The sequence below is a fragment of the Rhincodon typus genome, chromosome 6 (assembly GCF_021869965.1).
Source record: "Rhincodon typus isolate 14 chromosome 6, sRhiTyp1.1, whole genome shotgun sequence".
Taxonomy (NCBI): Eukaryota; Metazoa; Chordata; class Chondrichthyes; order Orectolobiformes; family Rhincodontidae; genus Rhincodon; species Rhincodon typus.
Window position 1 is genome coordinate 90935185 of NC_063337.1, and position 17144 is coordinate 90952328.

The following is a 17144-nucleotide window of genomic DNA, read 5'->3' on the forward strand; positions in this document are numbered from 1 at the left end:
CCAATTTTTTCTCACCGCTGTTCTTCTTTGGAGGACCTAAGAACATCTGTCAAATATACATTTAGATTGCACAAACAAAAATTGTTTAATGCACAGAATCATAGAAGTGTTGCAGAGGCTTTTTGGCCTATTGACTCTGCACCAATTTTCTAACTGAGCATTCAGACTTGAATGCCATTCCACTGTCTTTGCTCCATACAGTTGCACATTATTTCTACTTGAAAAATCATCTAATGTCCTCATCAATGCCTCAGTTTAAACTGCCTCCACTATTCTTCCAGGCAGTGCATTCCAGACCTGAACCACTTAGTGTGAAAATATCCTTTTCGTTCATTTCATTTGCTTCTCTTGCATATCACTTCAAATCTATACCCTCCTTGTTCTGATCCTTTTACAAGATGAAATAGTTTCCAATATGTTCACGTCCTTCCTATAGTGTGGTAACCAGAACTGTAGGCAATACTCCAGTTGACAGATGTCTTTTATGCAAGTTCAGTATAACGTACATTCTCTTACGTTGTATGTCCCTTTTGATAAAGTCCCAGGTACTGTTTGCTTCATTAACTGTTCTTTCCTGTCCTGCCACTTTCGGTGATCTGTGCGCTATACACCCAGGTCCCCCAGTTCCTGCACCTCCTTTAGAATTGCACCCCTTGTATAATGTATTGTCCATGCTCTTCCTACTAAAATGCATCACCTCACACTTCTCTGCATTGAACTTCATCCTCCACTTATCTGTCCATTCCACCAACTTGCTAATATTGTTTTGAAGTTCCCCACTGTTCTCTTACCATTTACAATTCTTCCAACTTATGTATATAATTAACTAACTTTCATGCCCTGCATACCAAAATCTAGATGTTTTTACATATCATGAAAAGCAAAGCTCCTAATACTGACCTCTGGCGAATTCCACTGAAAACTTTCCTCCACTGAAAGATATCCAATGACCATTACTCTGTTTCCTGTCATTCTGCCAATTTGTACCCATGTTGCTACCGTCCCTTTATTGAATGAGCTATAAGTTTACTCACAAGTCTGTTGTGTGGCACTGGTATCAAACACCTTCTGGTAGTCCATTTACACCACATTAGCATTATCCACACCAACCCTTTCTGTTACCTTGGTTTAAAAAAAAACATCCAGCAAGTTAGTTAAGTGTGATTTCCATTTTCCGTGCTGACTGTTCCCAATCAACCTACCTTTTTCTATGTAATGACTGTCCTAAATAATTGATTCTGGGAGATTGTCTGCCACTGATTTAAATTAATATGATAATTTTTGAATACCCAGTTGCAATGAAAAAGTGAATTTTATCTGCAGTAATTGACTCATTTAAATAATAATTGGATGTAAACTTTCAAAAAAACTTGTCAAAACTTTAACTATTTGCATAAATATTGATACAGTGTTTAAATGGCAATCAGTACTTCATTGATATGAAATCAGATAAATGGAAGTATTCCACTGCCAATATCAGTGCAAATTAATAAATATGATTCATTCACAATTGTGAATGCTTGGTATAGAATTTATGTTTTTTAAAATCTGTACAACAAATAATTCTGTAAAATTTTAAGTTACCTTTGATAATTGAACTGCATAAAATTAATCTTTGTTATTTCTGTAAATATTTACAACAAATTTAATGAGATTGTATCTTACAGATCTGTTCTTTGTAACTACGTTTAATAAAATTCAGTGTTGTATAATGTTTAAAATAAGCTCTTTAATATTTTTGGGTCAGTGAACTCAGTCAGTTAACTGTCTAGAGTGTGGTGCAGAACGATTCCCAACAGCACACAGTCTTTCTACCAACTTTGGTAATTCATGGAAGCCTGCCTCCTTGCTTTGTTGCTCTTGATTTTGGAGTTTGCCTTTCAGGCTGTATAAACCAATCTTTTCTTTCTCTGCCACGGAGAGACACCTATGGTACTTCATGGACTAAGGCTGATTACCATTGCTATTATTTTTTAATATTTCACAAATATGATTGTTTTGCTACTTTATCCTTAGAATATGGTTCAGACTAATGTGCTTGGAATTAAATCGCCACCTAACTTCAGTGTCTTGTTTTTGATTCTAGTTGCTACTGTCTCAAAGGACATTAAAATTCAGAGTCTTTCACTTGTACATTAATTGTGTTTTGTCACTTGTTCTGCACTCCAAAACTATTTGAATTCATGTATCCCTTGAATTATCAGTAGGACTTCTATTCTATAAAAAGAAAAAAATTTAACTTGGTATAAAAATAAATTCTTAAAAGTTAATAGTTTAATGAAGTAGAAGTGGAATGAGGAACATTTTGAGATTTGAACTGAACCTAGCAGTGTTAAAACTAACTGACATGGAAGGTTTTTTTGTATCTGTTTTCAAGATCTTAGCTTTATGATCTAACACTAACCATGCGTTCTTAATACTTTTTTTCCCTCCCCCAAATTCACCTTTCTAAATGTTCCACTGCATGATGGCAGGGTCGGTGTTTTGCATGACTCCTCCAGCTACAACTGTTGGTAGGTTTTATCTTTTTGTTTCAATACCTTGAATGTAATCATATTTAATAAGCATTTTTTGAATACAGCCTAGACACTTAGATTTACCACAAGGGAGAAAAGCTATAAAATATAGAATTGAATCTTCAGATTATTTCTTCAGTTAACCTGAATTTGAAGAAATTAATTTTAATGTAGAATTTAACTTGTTTATCTGTTTTTCACTTCAATTTTGAACTAAAATTTTAATCATCTTGTCCATTTTTGTTAGAACAATTAAGAGTTGGGGTAAGATAAATTATAATTTTGTGTAGCAGCAATTGGTGTATCAAACCACATCATGCGTTTCTTTGATTTGATTTTGTTGCAATTGACTTTTGGAACAAAGATTGGCTAAGAACTTTTAGGTTGTTACAGCCCTGACAATGCTTATAATTTGCATTCATAAACCATAGTCTGTGAGGCAGTAGTGAAAATGGAAAACCTATCATTAATATTAGTGTGAAATCTGATTTTCCATAATAATGCCCTTCTATATGTAAATATCTCTTTAAGCATCTTGGTTTTAGTTGATAACATTGAATCTATTCTAAGTAAGTTAGAAAATCATGTGTTAATATATTATATATCGGAGTCTCCCAGAGAAGTTCAGGAACGTGCATTCTTAAAAACTTCTTACTGCTACATTACAACATTTTTAAAAAAAGCCTAACATGGACAGTATTTACTTTATTTGAGCTATCTTTTATTAAAAAGTTTAAGTCCATAACATTGAAGTAATTCCATGAAATGGGAGAAAAGTTGAAGAGTACTTTTCCCCATGTCACCCAGCTTCCTATTGTGTGCTCTCTGGGAAACCCTGATTATGTTGGCATTGGTCCTTTTTAATTGTGATTGTAATAAGCTTTTTCCTTTCTCTTTTTTTTTAATTTTCTCCCATGCTTCCTTGCTTTGCATTATGATTGCATGTCACCTGCTGGTGTAACCTCCTCCTCCCTCCACGATGGCTTTCTGCTATGTGATATCTGCCATGCCCAAAAATACAACACATGTCATGGTTGCCATGTGCGGCACCCTTCTGTTCATTGCTTCCATGGTTCCTTTCCTGAAAGTACCCTTGATGCACAGTGCTACGCCCGCCACTGTCTCTGCAGCAACAACACCTGCCACAAGCGTTCCCTTCGCCGCAGCAGCTACAGCCAATCAGGTTTGCTCCTTTTACAGCTTTCTTTCATAAACCCTCCCCCCCACCCACCTTGCAACTCTAAACGAGCACTCATCAGACAATGTTCTAAAATCTGACCAAATTTGTAAATTATCCAGTTGCTGCAAAACCAAATTGAATAATTGCAGCAGGTGCTTGTTTAGAGTTGTCATTTTTCCCAGACAACAGTATGTTTTTGTGTGTTCTGTGCTGCATTATTTTTCATTAATTTCAACCTCGCTGTACTAATCACATTTTTTTGTTCATCAAAACAATGTTGCAATGTTGCGCCATGCAGCAAAACATAATTTATTAAGTAAATATTTTGATGTGAATATTGAAGTTGGAAAATACTTCTTAGTAGGTTCCTTTAGATCTGAACGTGCCATCTCGTTCAGAGATTTTTTTTTTTTGAATACCGTATTCTTAATTTTTGATGTAACTTCACACGATTTGAAATTAAATCAAATGGCATGATGAGTCAGTACTGTCTTACATTGACAGATGTATATAGAGTAAAAAGCCTTATTTTGTTTGACACTTGTGGAGAAGTACAAGAAATTGGTAATTTAGTGGAAGGAACGGGATAGTTCATAAGTCACAAAGTTACTTGTACCTCAAGTCCATACCTCTGATGGCTGGGTTTGATTTGTAAGACAGATTTTTTTTTGTGTGGACCCTTGTTCAAGGGGAAGGTGGAAGGTTGCTGTCACCAAGCCTGCTGGACATTTGCAGAAATCTTGTCAGCAGTCAGCAAGAATTCTACTTGTCACTACTTTTCCTCCTGATGAAGAGAAGGCAGCTTTGGCTCACTACCAGTGACTGCAACACAGTTTATTCCAAAATTTTCTATTTCTTGATTGCCATATTAATCTTATTTCTGAAGCTTATTTGCAGAGAGTAGAATGTGGGAAAACAGCCTGGTGTGCATTATTGTCAAGTTTTGAAACAATAAAAGCATGAATGAAGAAGTCAACAAAAAAGGGGGGTTGGGATGGGTTGGAGAACCTGGCAGCGTCATTTTAGTAGAGTATGCAATGTTGGTGATGATGTAGCTTTGGGGCCAGAGCTTATCTCAGTCAAATATGACACCACAGTTTCAAACTGCCTGCAGTTGCCGGGGAAGCAATACATTTAGTAACAAGAAAACCGAGTTGGTGATAGGAAGAATGATTAAGATTATCTCAGTATTTAGTTGGAGGAACTTCTGCTCATCAAGTATATATCATGTCAGACAAGCAGTTATATAATTCAGGAGTGGTCAAGAGAGGTGATTGTTAGGTAAAGATGGCTGTGGTCAGCATATATATGAGATTAACATTTCTTTTCAGGTATTGTTGCTGTGGCGAAGAACATAAATGAGAAACAAAGATCTAAGGTTAGATCCCTGGGTGACCCACAGATATTGGTGCAGGAAAAAAATACAGAAGTCAGTGTAGGAGTAGAAGGAGAAGCCATTGAATTCTGAGTATGCCTAGACAGATAAGAATTAAATCCTGAGAGTGCAGTCCCACTCAGCTAACCAATGCTGTGGAAATGGTGCAAGAAAATTGTGCTCAACCGTGCCAAGGTGCAGACGGGTCAAGAAGGAATAGTTTCTCTTGGGCACAGTCATATATTTGTAACTTTGGGAACCATTTCAGTCTGGTGCTAAGGACAAAAGCCTGATAAGAGGGCTTCAAGCACAAAGCTCCGGTAAAGATGGGCTTGATATGGGAGGGGCCAGTACCATTCTAGAACTTTGGCGAGAAGGTAAAAATGAGGTTATCAATGTGGCAGTCATTTGAAAAAGTATAAAGGGATTTTTGAGCACAGCAGTGATGAGGTTTGAGAAGTGAGGGATGTACATGAGGAAGGAAAACAATTAACATTTTCAGTCCAAACGGGAGTCATGAGGAAAGTGGATGGTCAACATGTGAATGGAATCAGGAGCTTGGTCTCAGGACGATTTATGTTCAGAGAGTGCATGAGGGCAGCTGAAGATGTGAGGATGGACTATTAATGTAACTACAAACTGTATGGGTCCTGGTATTGATTCCTTCTGAACTTAACAAATACTTGTCTTTGTCACCCAGGCAATACATCCTGCACCATTCACCACTGCTTTGCCATTCCAATTTCTAATTTTTAGATTTGTCCTTGTGGTAATCTCTCACTTGGAATTTTGCCAGAAAAGATTTTTTAATAAAAATCTCGGTTCAGTGTAAATTATCATTAAGCATTAAAAACAGCAAAGTTAATATCCAAAATGTGGAAAGTGGAAGAGTTAACAAGTTGTTTTGAGACTAGATCTTAACAACATTGTATGTGTCTTTTGAATTTAATTTACCAGCACTACTACTGACTTGCACTTTTTGAAACCTCTGTTCTTTAATGTGTTCTCTGGAGATCGAGCAGGAATTCTTCATTATTGACACACTTATCCTTAGTTCTTGATTTTGGCCTCGAGTTGATTGAGGATGCCATACGTCATTTCATTCAAATGTGGTTCACTTTAGTGATAGCAATTAGTTTCTCTCCCATTGTGATTTACAGTGAAAATGATCTTAACAAACCACTCTGATGATTAAATGTGAGGCTTTGTAATGCTTTGTCTTTTGGACTGTTCTGGTTTGCACCTACATAGATATCCTTTATCATATTTGACTATGCTCATGCACGGTCATGAAACACATTTTTGTTTCTAACCATTACATGGAATTTACAGAATAGCCTGAAATGTCCACACCAGAGTTTATGTTCCAGACAAGCATCCCCCGTCCTCTTTTATCTAGCTGTATCGACGTATCATACACCATTACTTTTTGCTTTTTGTGTTTATCTAATTTCCCTTAAATGAAGCTGTTACTTGCCTCGGGTACTCTGTGTGGTAATGTATCTGCATTCTCATTGCACTCTGTGTTGAGAGGTTTTGCCTGAATTTCCCAGTGACTGTTATCTTTATGGCCCCTCATTTTGATCTCTTTCCATACAGAAATATCTTCTCTACACCTACCCTATCAAATCTTTCATAATCCTATAGATATTGATCAGGCTATTCTTTCAGCTTTCCCTTTTTGAGAGAAAGGAGCACCATTCTGTTAATTCTTTCCTCATGGTTATAACTTGTCAATTCTGCAATCATTTTTTTTCTTTGTGTCTTCTTTAGTGGCTCTATATCCTTTTCATAATATGGAGACCAGATTGTGTACACAACGCAACATAATTTCTCTGCTTTTCAATTCTACCTGTTGGAAATGAACCTCCATGCTTTGCTTTAATTGTATCTTCTTGTCTCACTACATTTAATGATTTATGTATCCCAAAACATCCCTCCTCATCTACTCCAGTTACATACTCATTTTCCAAGCCTTTGCGGTTTCTTTATTCTTCCTGTCAAAATGCACCATCTCTCACTTGGCTAGATTGAAATTCATTTGTCAAATAATGCACATCGTGTATGTTTTAATATTGTCATATTTTGTCACGTCTTGCTGTGTATTTTCTATGTAACAACGCCCCCAAAAATTTTGAAATTGTGCTTCAGCTTTACAGGTCCAAATCATTTGAGTGTAACAGATGACATTTATTTCCAGACACTCAATTGATAACATGATGGTATTATTACTTAACTTTATGACATTATTGAATATTAATAGAATTCATCTTTCTATGAAATTACTGTGAAATTAGATACATTTTGAAAATTGCAATACAATCATTCCTCTATAACCGCAAGTGTTCCATTCCCGAAAACTGCATGAATGATGAATTTGCAAGTGCGGAGCTTAATAAGTTACTGTAAAAATAAGGTTAAGTTCCTGGACACCAGGTTTTTTTTTGGTTAAAATAATAAACACTAAAACTTCTGAAATAAAAGTTAATATTAATAGAATAAAATACTAAAAATAATTGGGGTGCATTGTAACTTACTGATTAAAGGTGAGAAATTCTGTGTAGCGGGGCCGGGCATTATTTGGGGAGCTCACGGGTTGTTATTGGGTGTGGTAGAGGGTGGATGATGCAGATGTGCCTCCCTCCCAGTCACACTCCCCCGACAATGTGCTGCCGTCCTCCTCCATCTGACAGATGTCCTCAACCTGTTCATCCTCCCGAGCACCTATGCTCTTGTTCATTGAGGGGAAGAGCTGTATACCAGACGGGTTGGAGAGCGAGATTGCCACATAAGTGAAAGTGATCGTAGATAGGCGAGTTTTGCCCATAGATTTTGAATGTTTGGTAACTTATTTTTTAACATGAATGGGTGAATTTGCAATTTATAATTTCACGGATATGGAGGAATGACCATCTAATATAGAACTCTCTTCTTTAAGTGAAAGTATTTGGATTATGCCAGGTGAACCTTTCTTCCCTAAATATTCTAATGTGGAATTTTTAAAAATTAAATATATTGAAGAATTTGTACAAATACTTTCAGAAATGCCCTGTAATAGTGACATAACAGCCATCATCAGATATCATGTTGCCAGTGCTGAAGGTTAAACATGCTTGTTACTTTTAACATTATCCCATTCTGATAATATTTTTGGAATCGCTGACTGGGATGGAGAAAACAGTTCAATTCCATCTTTAGAGCATAGTAAGCAATCTATTCACGAGACAATATCGATCCTGTTGAGCAACAAAATGCTCTAGAATATTTCTTCTATATCAGTGTCCCTCGTGAACCATTGTTTATTATCATAGGCTATGGGTCATATTTTTGGAATTTACTGAGTTTCAATGCATGTTACTAAAGCAGTGCAATTTTATTTCTGCATCTGAAAGCAGAACATACTTTGTACAACAGCAAAGCAGATACTTATCAGTTGTAACATGGGTAGATCCAACTTGTATTTTCTTTAGTAAAGCATTCCTTTTTGTTGGTTACCAAAAGATAATATCCGTTATTGCTGGATTTTGTTTTCATTTTAAAAACTGTGCTATAACGCAACTTATTCTTGTATTAACATGTAGTAATGGAAATAAAGCAATATTTCAAAGGAACTGAACCTGGGTCCCTGGTGCTGTGAGACAGCAGTGCTAACCACTGAGCCACCATGCCACAACTATAGCAAGCAACCTATAACTTAAAAACATTGTACTACATTTGATTGACATTTGTGCCAATGGCAGGGGGTGGGAGGTTAAAAAAATATATATTTTGTCAAATCAGCTGACAGTAAATATCAGATCTGATGAAGATGGTATTTTATATTTCTGACTGTTTTGATCCTGGCTTTATCAGGCTGAGCTGCAAGTTTATGTCGTACTGGATATTTTACCTGGAACTGATTTTTTAACTTTCAAGTGCATGACTTGGATGAAAACCAAAATAATGCATGCAATTTAAAACTTTTAAAGTAGCTGAAAGCTATCCAAAAATAATTTTAAATTTGGCCAATGTCTCAAGAATTTGCTTCAGTAACTTGTGTGTCAAAAGCATGTAGATGCTCAGCAGTTCCACACTTCTCAGTGCCATAATGTTTAGCCAATATGACCGTAATTTTCCACTGCTTTTGTCAAAACTTTGTGTTGCTTTTGCAGCTGTGTAGGGTTTGCATGTCTTGTTATTGATTTACTTAAGGCAACAGCATTTTAAATTTGCCCAGGATTTCTGTCAAGCTTTGTATAAAAATTATTTTTGGAAGTGCATTGTTATACATAGTTGCCCTCCACACACCCCTGCCCCACTGCAATCCTCCATCATTGTGCCACTTGGATTACTACTTAATACAGTTAATTTTAAAAAAGACATGGAAATTAGTGTTCATATTTATCAAATGCACGCCATTGACAATGGATTGCAGAAAGTTCCTGACTAAGTTGTCAGTTTGGATTTCTAATGCAGAACATTTTCACAGATGCGCATGTTTTAAATTTGCATTTGTAAATGTTCAGTCTTAAATCCAGAAATTTAATGGTGATTCAGACACCATAACAAAGCCAACTGATCATAATCATGTAAATTTAATACAGAATTAAGATGAAAACTGCAAAGTCGTAATCTGCATTTTAGGGGTCTCCTTTGTGTTGTGTTTAAGACTGCCTGTTTCTGTCATTGCAATACAGAACTAAACCTAGCACTACTTGTTGGCTTGTTATACTGACCTACCCTCTTCCCCTCTGCTATGTCTTTCAACTAACTTTGTGCTCAACCTGCTAATTCCCTACCTTTTGTTGAAGTGAGTGGAAGCTTTGCCCAACTGTCGTGACTTCAATTCGGGCCACTGTTCTTGCCTAAACTGCTGCTTTCTGAAACATGGGAAAGGTATGCTATGGCGATTTGGCTAGATTTGTGTTTTTCTTTCATTTTTAAACTTGGGTGGCAGCTGCTGCTATTATGCTTGCTTTGTTCATGTATTATTCTGTAATTATGTTAAGAATGAGTGTAGCTGCATGTCATGTTGAACTAGCAAGAAGTGATCAATGTACCAAAATCATCTCTTCTAATATCTACCTGTATAAGCTTAAAGCTTTCTGAGGCTACTGTATGAAATTACAATCTGATCATGAGCATTAACATTTTGTGTTCTTTTTAAAAATGTTTATTGAATAAGAGAGTTTTACATATCACTGGAGTGATTTTCAAAGTACCGGAGAAATGTAAACTCTGAAAATACCAATGTTCTTCATATTTATGAAGTGCCTGGCATGCATATTGACCACAACGGTTTACCTGCTAATTTGTTGTTTATACTTTTCTAGAAATGTTTGCAGTTCGTAAAACACAAATATGTTACATTTGAAGAGTTTAAGTATTTGCATTGTAATAAAATAGGAAAATGTACATTATTTTGCCCATGTAATTGATTATAATGCAAGAAAAATATTGCGTTCTTTAAGGAATTAAAAGGAATTAATTAGAACCCCTGTAATTCCTAATAATTGGCAATACTAGAGTGATTTTATTCTAGAATTGCAGGTATTGAATTTCTAATTGAAAGAATTTTTTCATTTAAAAAAAAAAGTTGGGTTAGAAACAAGGAGCCAGATAAGCCATTCGACCCTTTGAGCCTGCTCTGCTATTCAATGGGATCATTGCTGATTCTCTGTTTCTGTCATATTCACTCTGTCTCCTTACCCTTTTAATGCCATTAAAATCTAAACATTTTATCAATCTCTTTCTTGAATGTTTTCAGTGATTTGGCCTCCACAGCCTCCTTTGATCAGAGAATTCCACAGGTTCACCACCCTTTAGCACCCTTTGAGTGAAGGAATCTGACCTCATCTCCGTCTCAGAGACTGTGTCCACTGATCTAGACTCCTCACCCAAGGAGAGCATCCTGCTTCTAGTCCGTACAGCCCCATTAGAATTTTATACGTTTCAGTCAGATCCCCTCTCATCCTTTTAAACTATAGTGAATACAGACCCAGTCAAACCATTCTGTCCGAAAAGAACAGTCCTACCATCCCTACTTTCAGCTTAATGAACCTTGACTAAAACTTTGGTAGGCATAATATTTTTTGCTTCAATCTATCTCTGCTATTTTCTCTAACTTTGTTGTGCAAAATGCTTCTGCTCTTTCTGAATTTATCTTCAATACTAGTCCAACTCTAGCTGTGATAATTTCATTTTCCTTTTGTGATACTGGTGTCTATCTCATGGCACACCTCTGATTGTGTTTTTTAAATTTATTCTTTCGTGGAGTATGAACATTGCTGGGAAGATCAGCATATTTTGCCCATCCATAATTGCCCTTGAACTGATTGGCTTGCTAAGTCATTTCAGATCAGGTAAGGATAGCAAATTTGCTTCCCAAACAGACAATAGTGAACCAGATGGGATTTAAACAGCATTAATAGTTTCGTGGTCACCATAACTCTGGCACCCCCCCACCCCGTCTTGGTATTCTACCCCTTTGACCAATATGGGGAGTAGCAAGAAAGTTGGAAGAATATGCCAAAATTTAAAATATTGGAAACTGAACATCAAGAAATATTTTTCAATTTCCCCTTAAAGTTTGAATGCCGATTTGAGAACTTGCTATTGAACCGCGACTACCTTGTTTCCATGTATTTGCATCTCATTATTAGCCCAATTCATCTCATTTACATGCCACTTCCAATTATCCCCTCCTTCCTTGAAAATCCTACATGGCGCTCATTCCTAACTTGCAGGTCAGAACAGTTACTTGGTGGCAGCTGTTTGTTCTCCAGGCCTTCATTCAACACAATCTTTATCACAGCAACTCTGCATGCTCCATGGAGACCTTTCAACGCTGCCCTTTTTCCACGCACGTTGGTATCAGCAAACCACCAGCGTCACCACTTTGTGGTCTGATGTCAGACCAAATCTCACATCACTTCAACCTTTCACTTTGGAGCTCAGGGTGATGCACATCTTATTGCTTTTAGCTTCATTACTTAGCACTCAAATGCTTTGTGCTTACTTGGAGGCTGCCAGTCTCCTGAGGTTTTATTGTTTTTCAGTGCAGATGCTCTTTAATGCTAATTTACAGGCTTTGCCTTTGGCTTCTATCAGTTTTTAGCGCAGGGAGAGCCAAGCAGCTTGTCACGGTTTCGAGAGCTTAACAGTGAAGGGGTGGGAATGTCACTGAATGGCATGTGCCTTACTACATCAATGCCACACCTACACTGTTTGCTGCATAAGTTGCTGGCATACAGTCTGCTTGTGCTTCAACCAAATAGCTATGTCTGAATGTTAATGGGGACCATCTTTTGTGAAGTGGAGAAACTGGTCAGTAATGAGGTGTTACCACAGTCAGTCAAGGGGCCCATCAGAAACCAGTCCGGGAGTAGCCACAATCAATCAAGGGCTTGGTCCTACAGATGCTTAGAATCTTTATCTTTGCAGTCCAGCTTAGGGCCATGTTCAACCTTTCAGGTGCTCCAGGGATTACAGGTACATCAGCTGGGGCACTGTGGGAAAATCAGTCCTGGGACTATGCAGGCATCATTCCCAGTACTGGGTCCTCAATTGGACTTGTCCTCGCAAGTCAGTCTACATGTGCTGGGTCATGGTTATTCCTGGGAGTTTTGGCATTAATGATCAAAGGGTTTAACAGAGACATCCGTGGAGTTCTGCAGAAAATGAGAATCTGAGAACGGGGTTTGTTGGAACTGGGCTGCTATAGGAATGATTACAGAGAAAGGAAACAATTCAAAATATAGAAGGGTTATATCTCTCAGCGCATCAGAGAGGATGGGGAGCTTTTGGAGGGGATGGGTAGAGAGTTCACAAGTCTCTATTACTGTAGCCTTTGCATGGCCAACAAAGACATGGCAATTCACAAAGCCAAGGGCCGTGGGGGTAAATTGGGAACATTAATGGTCATGTAAACAGGAGGAATGGAATGAGGGAGGTGAGGGGTCATTGGGCCACAGGAATGGTAGCACCAAAGGGAATGTGAAGGTGGTTGGGAGTGGGGATTCATGCTGCATCCTGCGTAAATCCTGTAAGTCACTCCCAAGGGCAAAATCTTGAAATCTTGTCATCTTCAATCCAAAGTCAATTAAGCAATAATAATATTAAATGGTTGCCACCACATGGAGTGGACAGAATAAGTTGCTGTTTTTCTCTTCGTGGATGTTGGCGGGTCACATGCAGAATAAAATTGTTTGAATTTGAAGACCTGCCGGGGGCAATTGTATTACACAAGCATTCACAGGTCATTCATTGTCCAAGAATGAATATTGTAAATTGTGACTTTAAGCAGTCATGGCCATTACATTGTTCACATCAATTGGTTCCTTGTTATGTCAGCGAAAGAAATGTAATCCGGTGTCGTCTTGTAAATTTCAGCCAGACATGACATTTCTGAAACATATTCTATAGGTGACACTGGAAGATGATGCTTTGCAGCTTCCACACTTCACTGTGTATGCAAGGACATGGTTTGTTCTGTTCAAGGATGCCTTTTTCATCCTGTTAGTGTACTACATGCCTCAGACCTCTTTATCGAGGTATGACATTGACCTCTTTTCAAAGTTTTCTTGGCATACCATGTTAGGGTATAACATGACACCAGTAGGATTTGATTTGAGGAATAGGAGTACCATTAATGAAGGGGTGTTCTCTGTGACACTCTCCATGGATTATCTTCTTACACATCTGACATGGACATCATATGGCTAGAGTAGTGTTGCTTCAAATGTGAAGTTGAAGGAGAAAGCAATTTCAATGTTGTTAGCAAGAGTAGCAACTTTCAGCAGTTTCTGCACAGCCTCCAAAGGACAAAGTAGCAGAAGAAAATCCCTCACGAAGAGTGAGGCGAATGATGCAACCTACGTTTACAGGCCTTGCTATCAATTATTACAACTCTGAGACCCAATGCAACCTCAAATTAAATGTATCCCAGGCCATCATCACTGAAATGTCATCTGCAATATCAGGGCTTGTGCTCAGAAGGACTGAGTATCCATCTCATCCCAGTGTCCTGAATATTTATTCTGGCACTCGATTCAAAAGAGAAACTGGGGATCTGTGTATCATTCCCCAATCCTTGATCCACAAATGTATCCAGAATATAACTAATGCCATCTTCTCCACATTATACCTGTTTGTATCATTAGCCTATGGTGAGGAAGGTCAGGCAGCTCAGGCAAAGGGATTCTTCAATATCACTGGCTTGTCCTTAGTATAGGGTGCTGTAGACTGCACTCCCATTCTTATGAGAGTGCCCTATCATCACCAGCCTGCAGAAATCGACAACAAAAGACTTAACTCGATCAAAGTTCAAACTATATGTGACCTTTGCCAGACTGGGTAAGTCTGTGTCAGATATCCTGGGAGCTGCCATGATAAAAATATTAGAGACTTCACAAGTTTCTGCCTCCTTCCAAGGTTCTCAGGCCGTACAGGAACGATTGTTAGGAGACTAGGGCTAGCCCCTCGAAATATGGCTGATGAGACCTTTATAAAACCCTCAGAACGACACAATAGAGATAAAATGCTGCTCGTGCTCTGCCAGGGCCACAGCAGAACAGGCCAGATGAGGTTTTGATGTCTGGACCCCTCCAACAGAGTCTTGCAGCATGGCCCGGAAAAGAGATGTTGCATCATTGTGGCATGCAATGTCCTTCACAAATGGAGCTAATAAAGGGTTAATGTCCTGGACAGATGGGAAATGTGGGACCAAAAGCCATCTTCTCATGAGGATCAGAACACTGACAGGGAGAGACATTCAAAGACAGCATGATAGAGTGATACAATGTCAAGTGTGAGAAGCCACAGAGAACCCAACTGAAACCCACGTGGGGTAAGAAACCTCTGATTCATGCAAAGGGCATGTGGACCTGTTTATTTTTGCAGTACTTGATCTATTCTGTTGTTGAATAAATGATTATCTATTTGATTGTGCACTTTATATCTTCGGATGATCCCACTTCCAAGTATGCACACGTTACAGGCCCTGTTTGTCCTTGAGTGAGAAAGCAGCAGTCACTGAGATTGGCACTAACATTGTTTTGTTTTACAATTTTTAACGGTTCAGTCAGCGTATGATATCAAGAGTGTTGTGTATTGATACTTCTCATAATAGGCAACAGACTGAGCACAATACTGAGGTATACTCTTCTGACTGTAGCAACATCAATTAGCCTTCAATATTTCAGAGTGCACATAGACTACCAACAGACCCTGAAATGCTTTAGTATCCTGTGTGACAACATTTAACCTGAGAGGAGAAGTGCTTTGTGCACTTTTTCCTCAAGAAACCATTACACTATGAAGGAGAAATGGACAATCAAACTGCTTGTTTGCACTGGCTGTCCACATTAAGAATCCACTTAGTGCCACTCTCCTGCACATTCTGTCTTTTCAGATAAGCCTAATTCCTGTTTGCTAAAGTTGAACCTGCCTCTCAACGCTTTTCAACTGTATATTCCAGACCCTAACTACTTGTTACCGAGAGAAAGTTTCCTAGTTTGCTTTTACTTCATTTACCAATCACTTTAAATCTGTGCCGCCTCATTCTCCACTCCTTCATGATTATGACAGCAGCTCCTTGTCTACTGTTCTGATCCCTCATGATTTTGAATACTGCTATGAAATCTCCTCCCAGCCTTCTTTTCTCCAAGGAAAACTTCTCTAAGCCATTTTCATTATTCATTTCAGGGATGAGGAATTTCATTTTTTGAGTTTTTTTCTGCAGTCCTCCCAATTCCTTCACACCCTTTCCAAAGTATGTTACCCAGAACTGGATGCAGTACTGTAGCTGAGATCAAACCAATATCTTTTACAAGTTCAACGTAATCTCCTTGCTCTTGTACCTTCTGCCCAGGCTATTCTATATTAACCATGCCCTCAACCTTTCCTGCTACTTACAATGACTTGTGTACATATGCACAGAACCCTCTGCACCTGCATCTTTTTAGAATTGTTCCCTTTGTATTGTCTCTCCATGTTCTTCCTACCAAAATGAATAATTTCACATTTCTTTGTATTGAATTTTGTCTGCTACATGTCCTTTTGAAGGTATAAATTATCATTCTCACAGCTCACCATGCTACCAATTTTCATATTGTCTACAAGATTTTAGATTGTGTCCTGTATACTAAAATCTAGGTAATTAATACATATCAGGTAAAGAAAGAGTCCCAATACTATTTTTTCCCTGGGGAACTCCATGATAAACCTTCCTCCAGTCCAAAAATCATCCATTAACCACGCTGTTTCCTGTCAATAGTTAATTCTGTCCTTGTTCCTATTGGCCTTTTTATTCAATCAGCCTTAACCTTGCTTACCATTCTGTTGTGTGGCATTGTATCAGACATCTTATAGAAATCAATATACACCACATTGACATTACCCTCATGAGCCCTCTGTTGCCCAGTTTAACCAACTTAAAGCAGGTCTGGCAGCATCTGTGAAGAGAAATCAGAGTTAATGTTTCAGGTCCGCTGACCCTTCCTGAGAACTGATGGTAGCTAGGAAAATGTTGATTTATATGCAGAAGATAAGGTGGAGGGGAAGGGGTGTAAGGAGTAAATGATAGGTGGGGATTAAGCCCAAAGAGAGAGAAGAAACAAAAGATTTGTTTTAGTTGGCAATTAAAAGGAAACCAAGTGTGACTGTGAATACCTTGGTGTATTTCCTTGGGACTAGTATTGTTCTGATTAGTTTTACAATTCTCTTGCAGATTCATAGAATAATCCTGGAATCAACAATTTAACTATATTCATGTGATGATTTGTTCCTCTATTACAATAACCATATATGGGTAACTATTAAAAGCAAAAGTTTAACTCTGACATGATCTGTGGTGATTAACTTGGTTTCCATGGCCAAATATAAGTCTTCAGTGTTACACTGTTGGACTAGTTCTGAATAGCGTTGTGTGTTCTATTTCTAGAGATATGTGCCTTGCATGACTTCACCAACTGAAAAACCACTTTGGAGCTGAAAATATTTTTTTTCAGACTAACTTTTTATGGGCCAAGTGATCAAAAGTAACCTCTTGCACTTAAAAAATTGTAACATCTAACCTTTAAATAAATTCATAATA

General features: G+C 37.9%; 1 protein-coding gene across 10 annotated transcripts in view; it reads left to right on the plus strand.

Annotated features, from left to right (window-relative positions):
* mbnl2 (muscleblind-like splicing regulator 2) overlaps positions 1-17144 on the plus strand; it is an 88270-nt gene that overhangs the window by 60539 nt on the left and 10587 nt on the right. For 6 of the 10 annotated variants that reach the window (XM_048597702.1, XM_048597700.1, XM_048597701.1 and 3 more), the window contains one exon: positions 2475-2513. In XM_048597702.1, coding sequence (XP_048453659.1) covers positions 2475-2513 — 39 coding nt within the window. Of the gene's footprint in view, positions 1-2474; positions 2514-3604; positions 3700-17144 lie in introns of all 10 variants that reach the window. The other 4 variants (XM_048597704.1, XM_048597706.1, XM_020527386.2 and 1 more) reach the window with 1 other exon arrangement.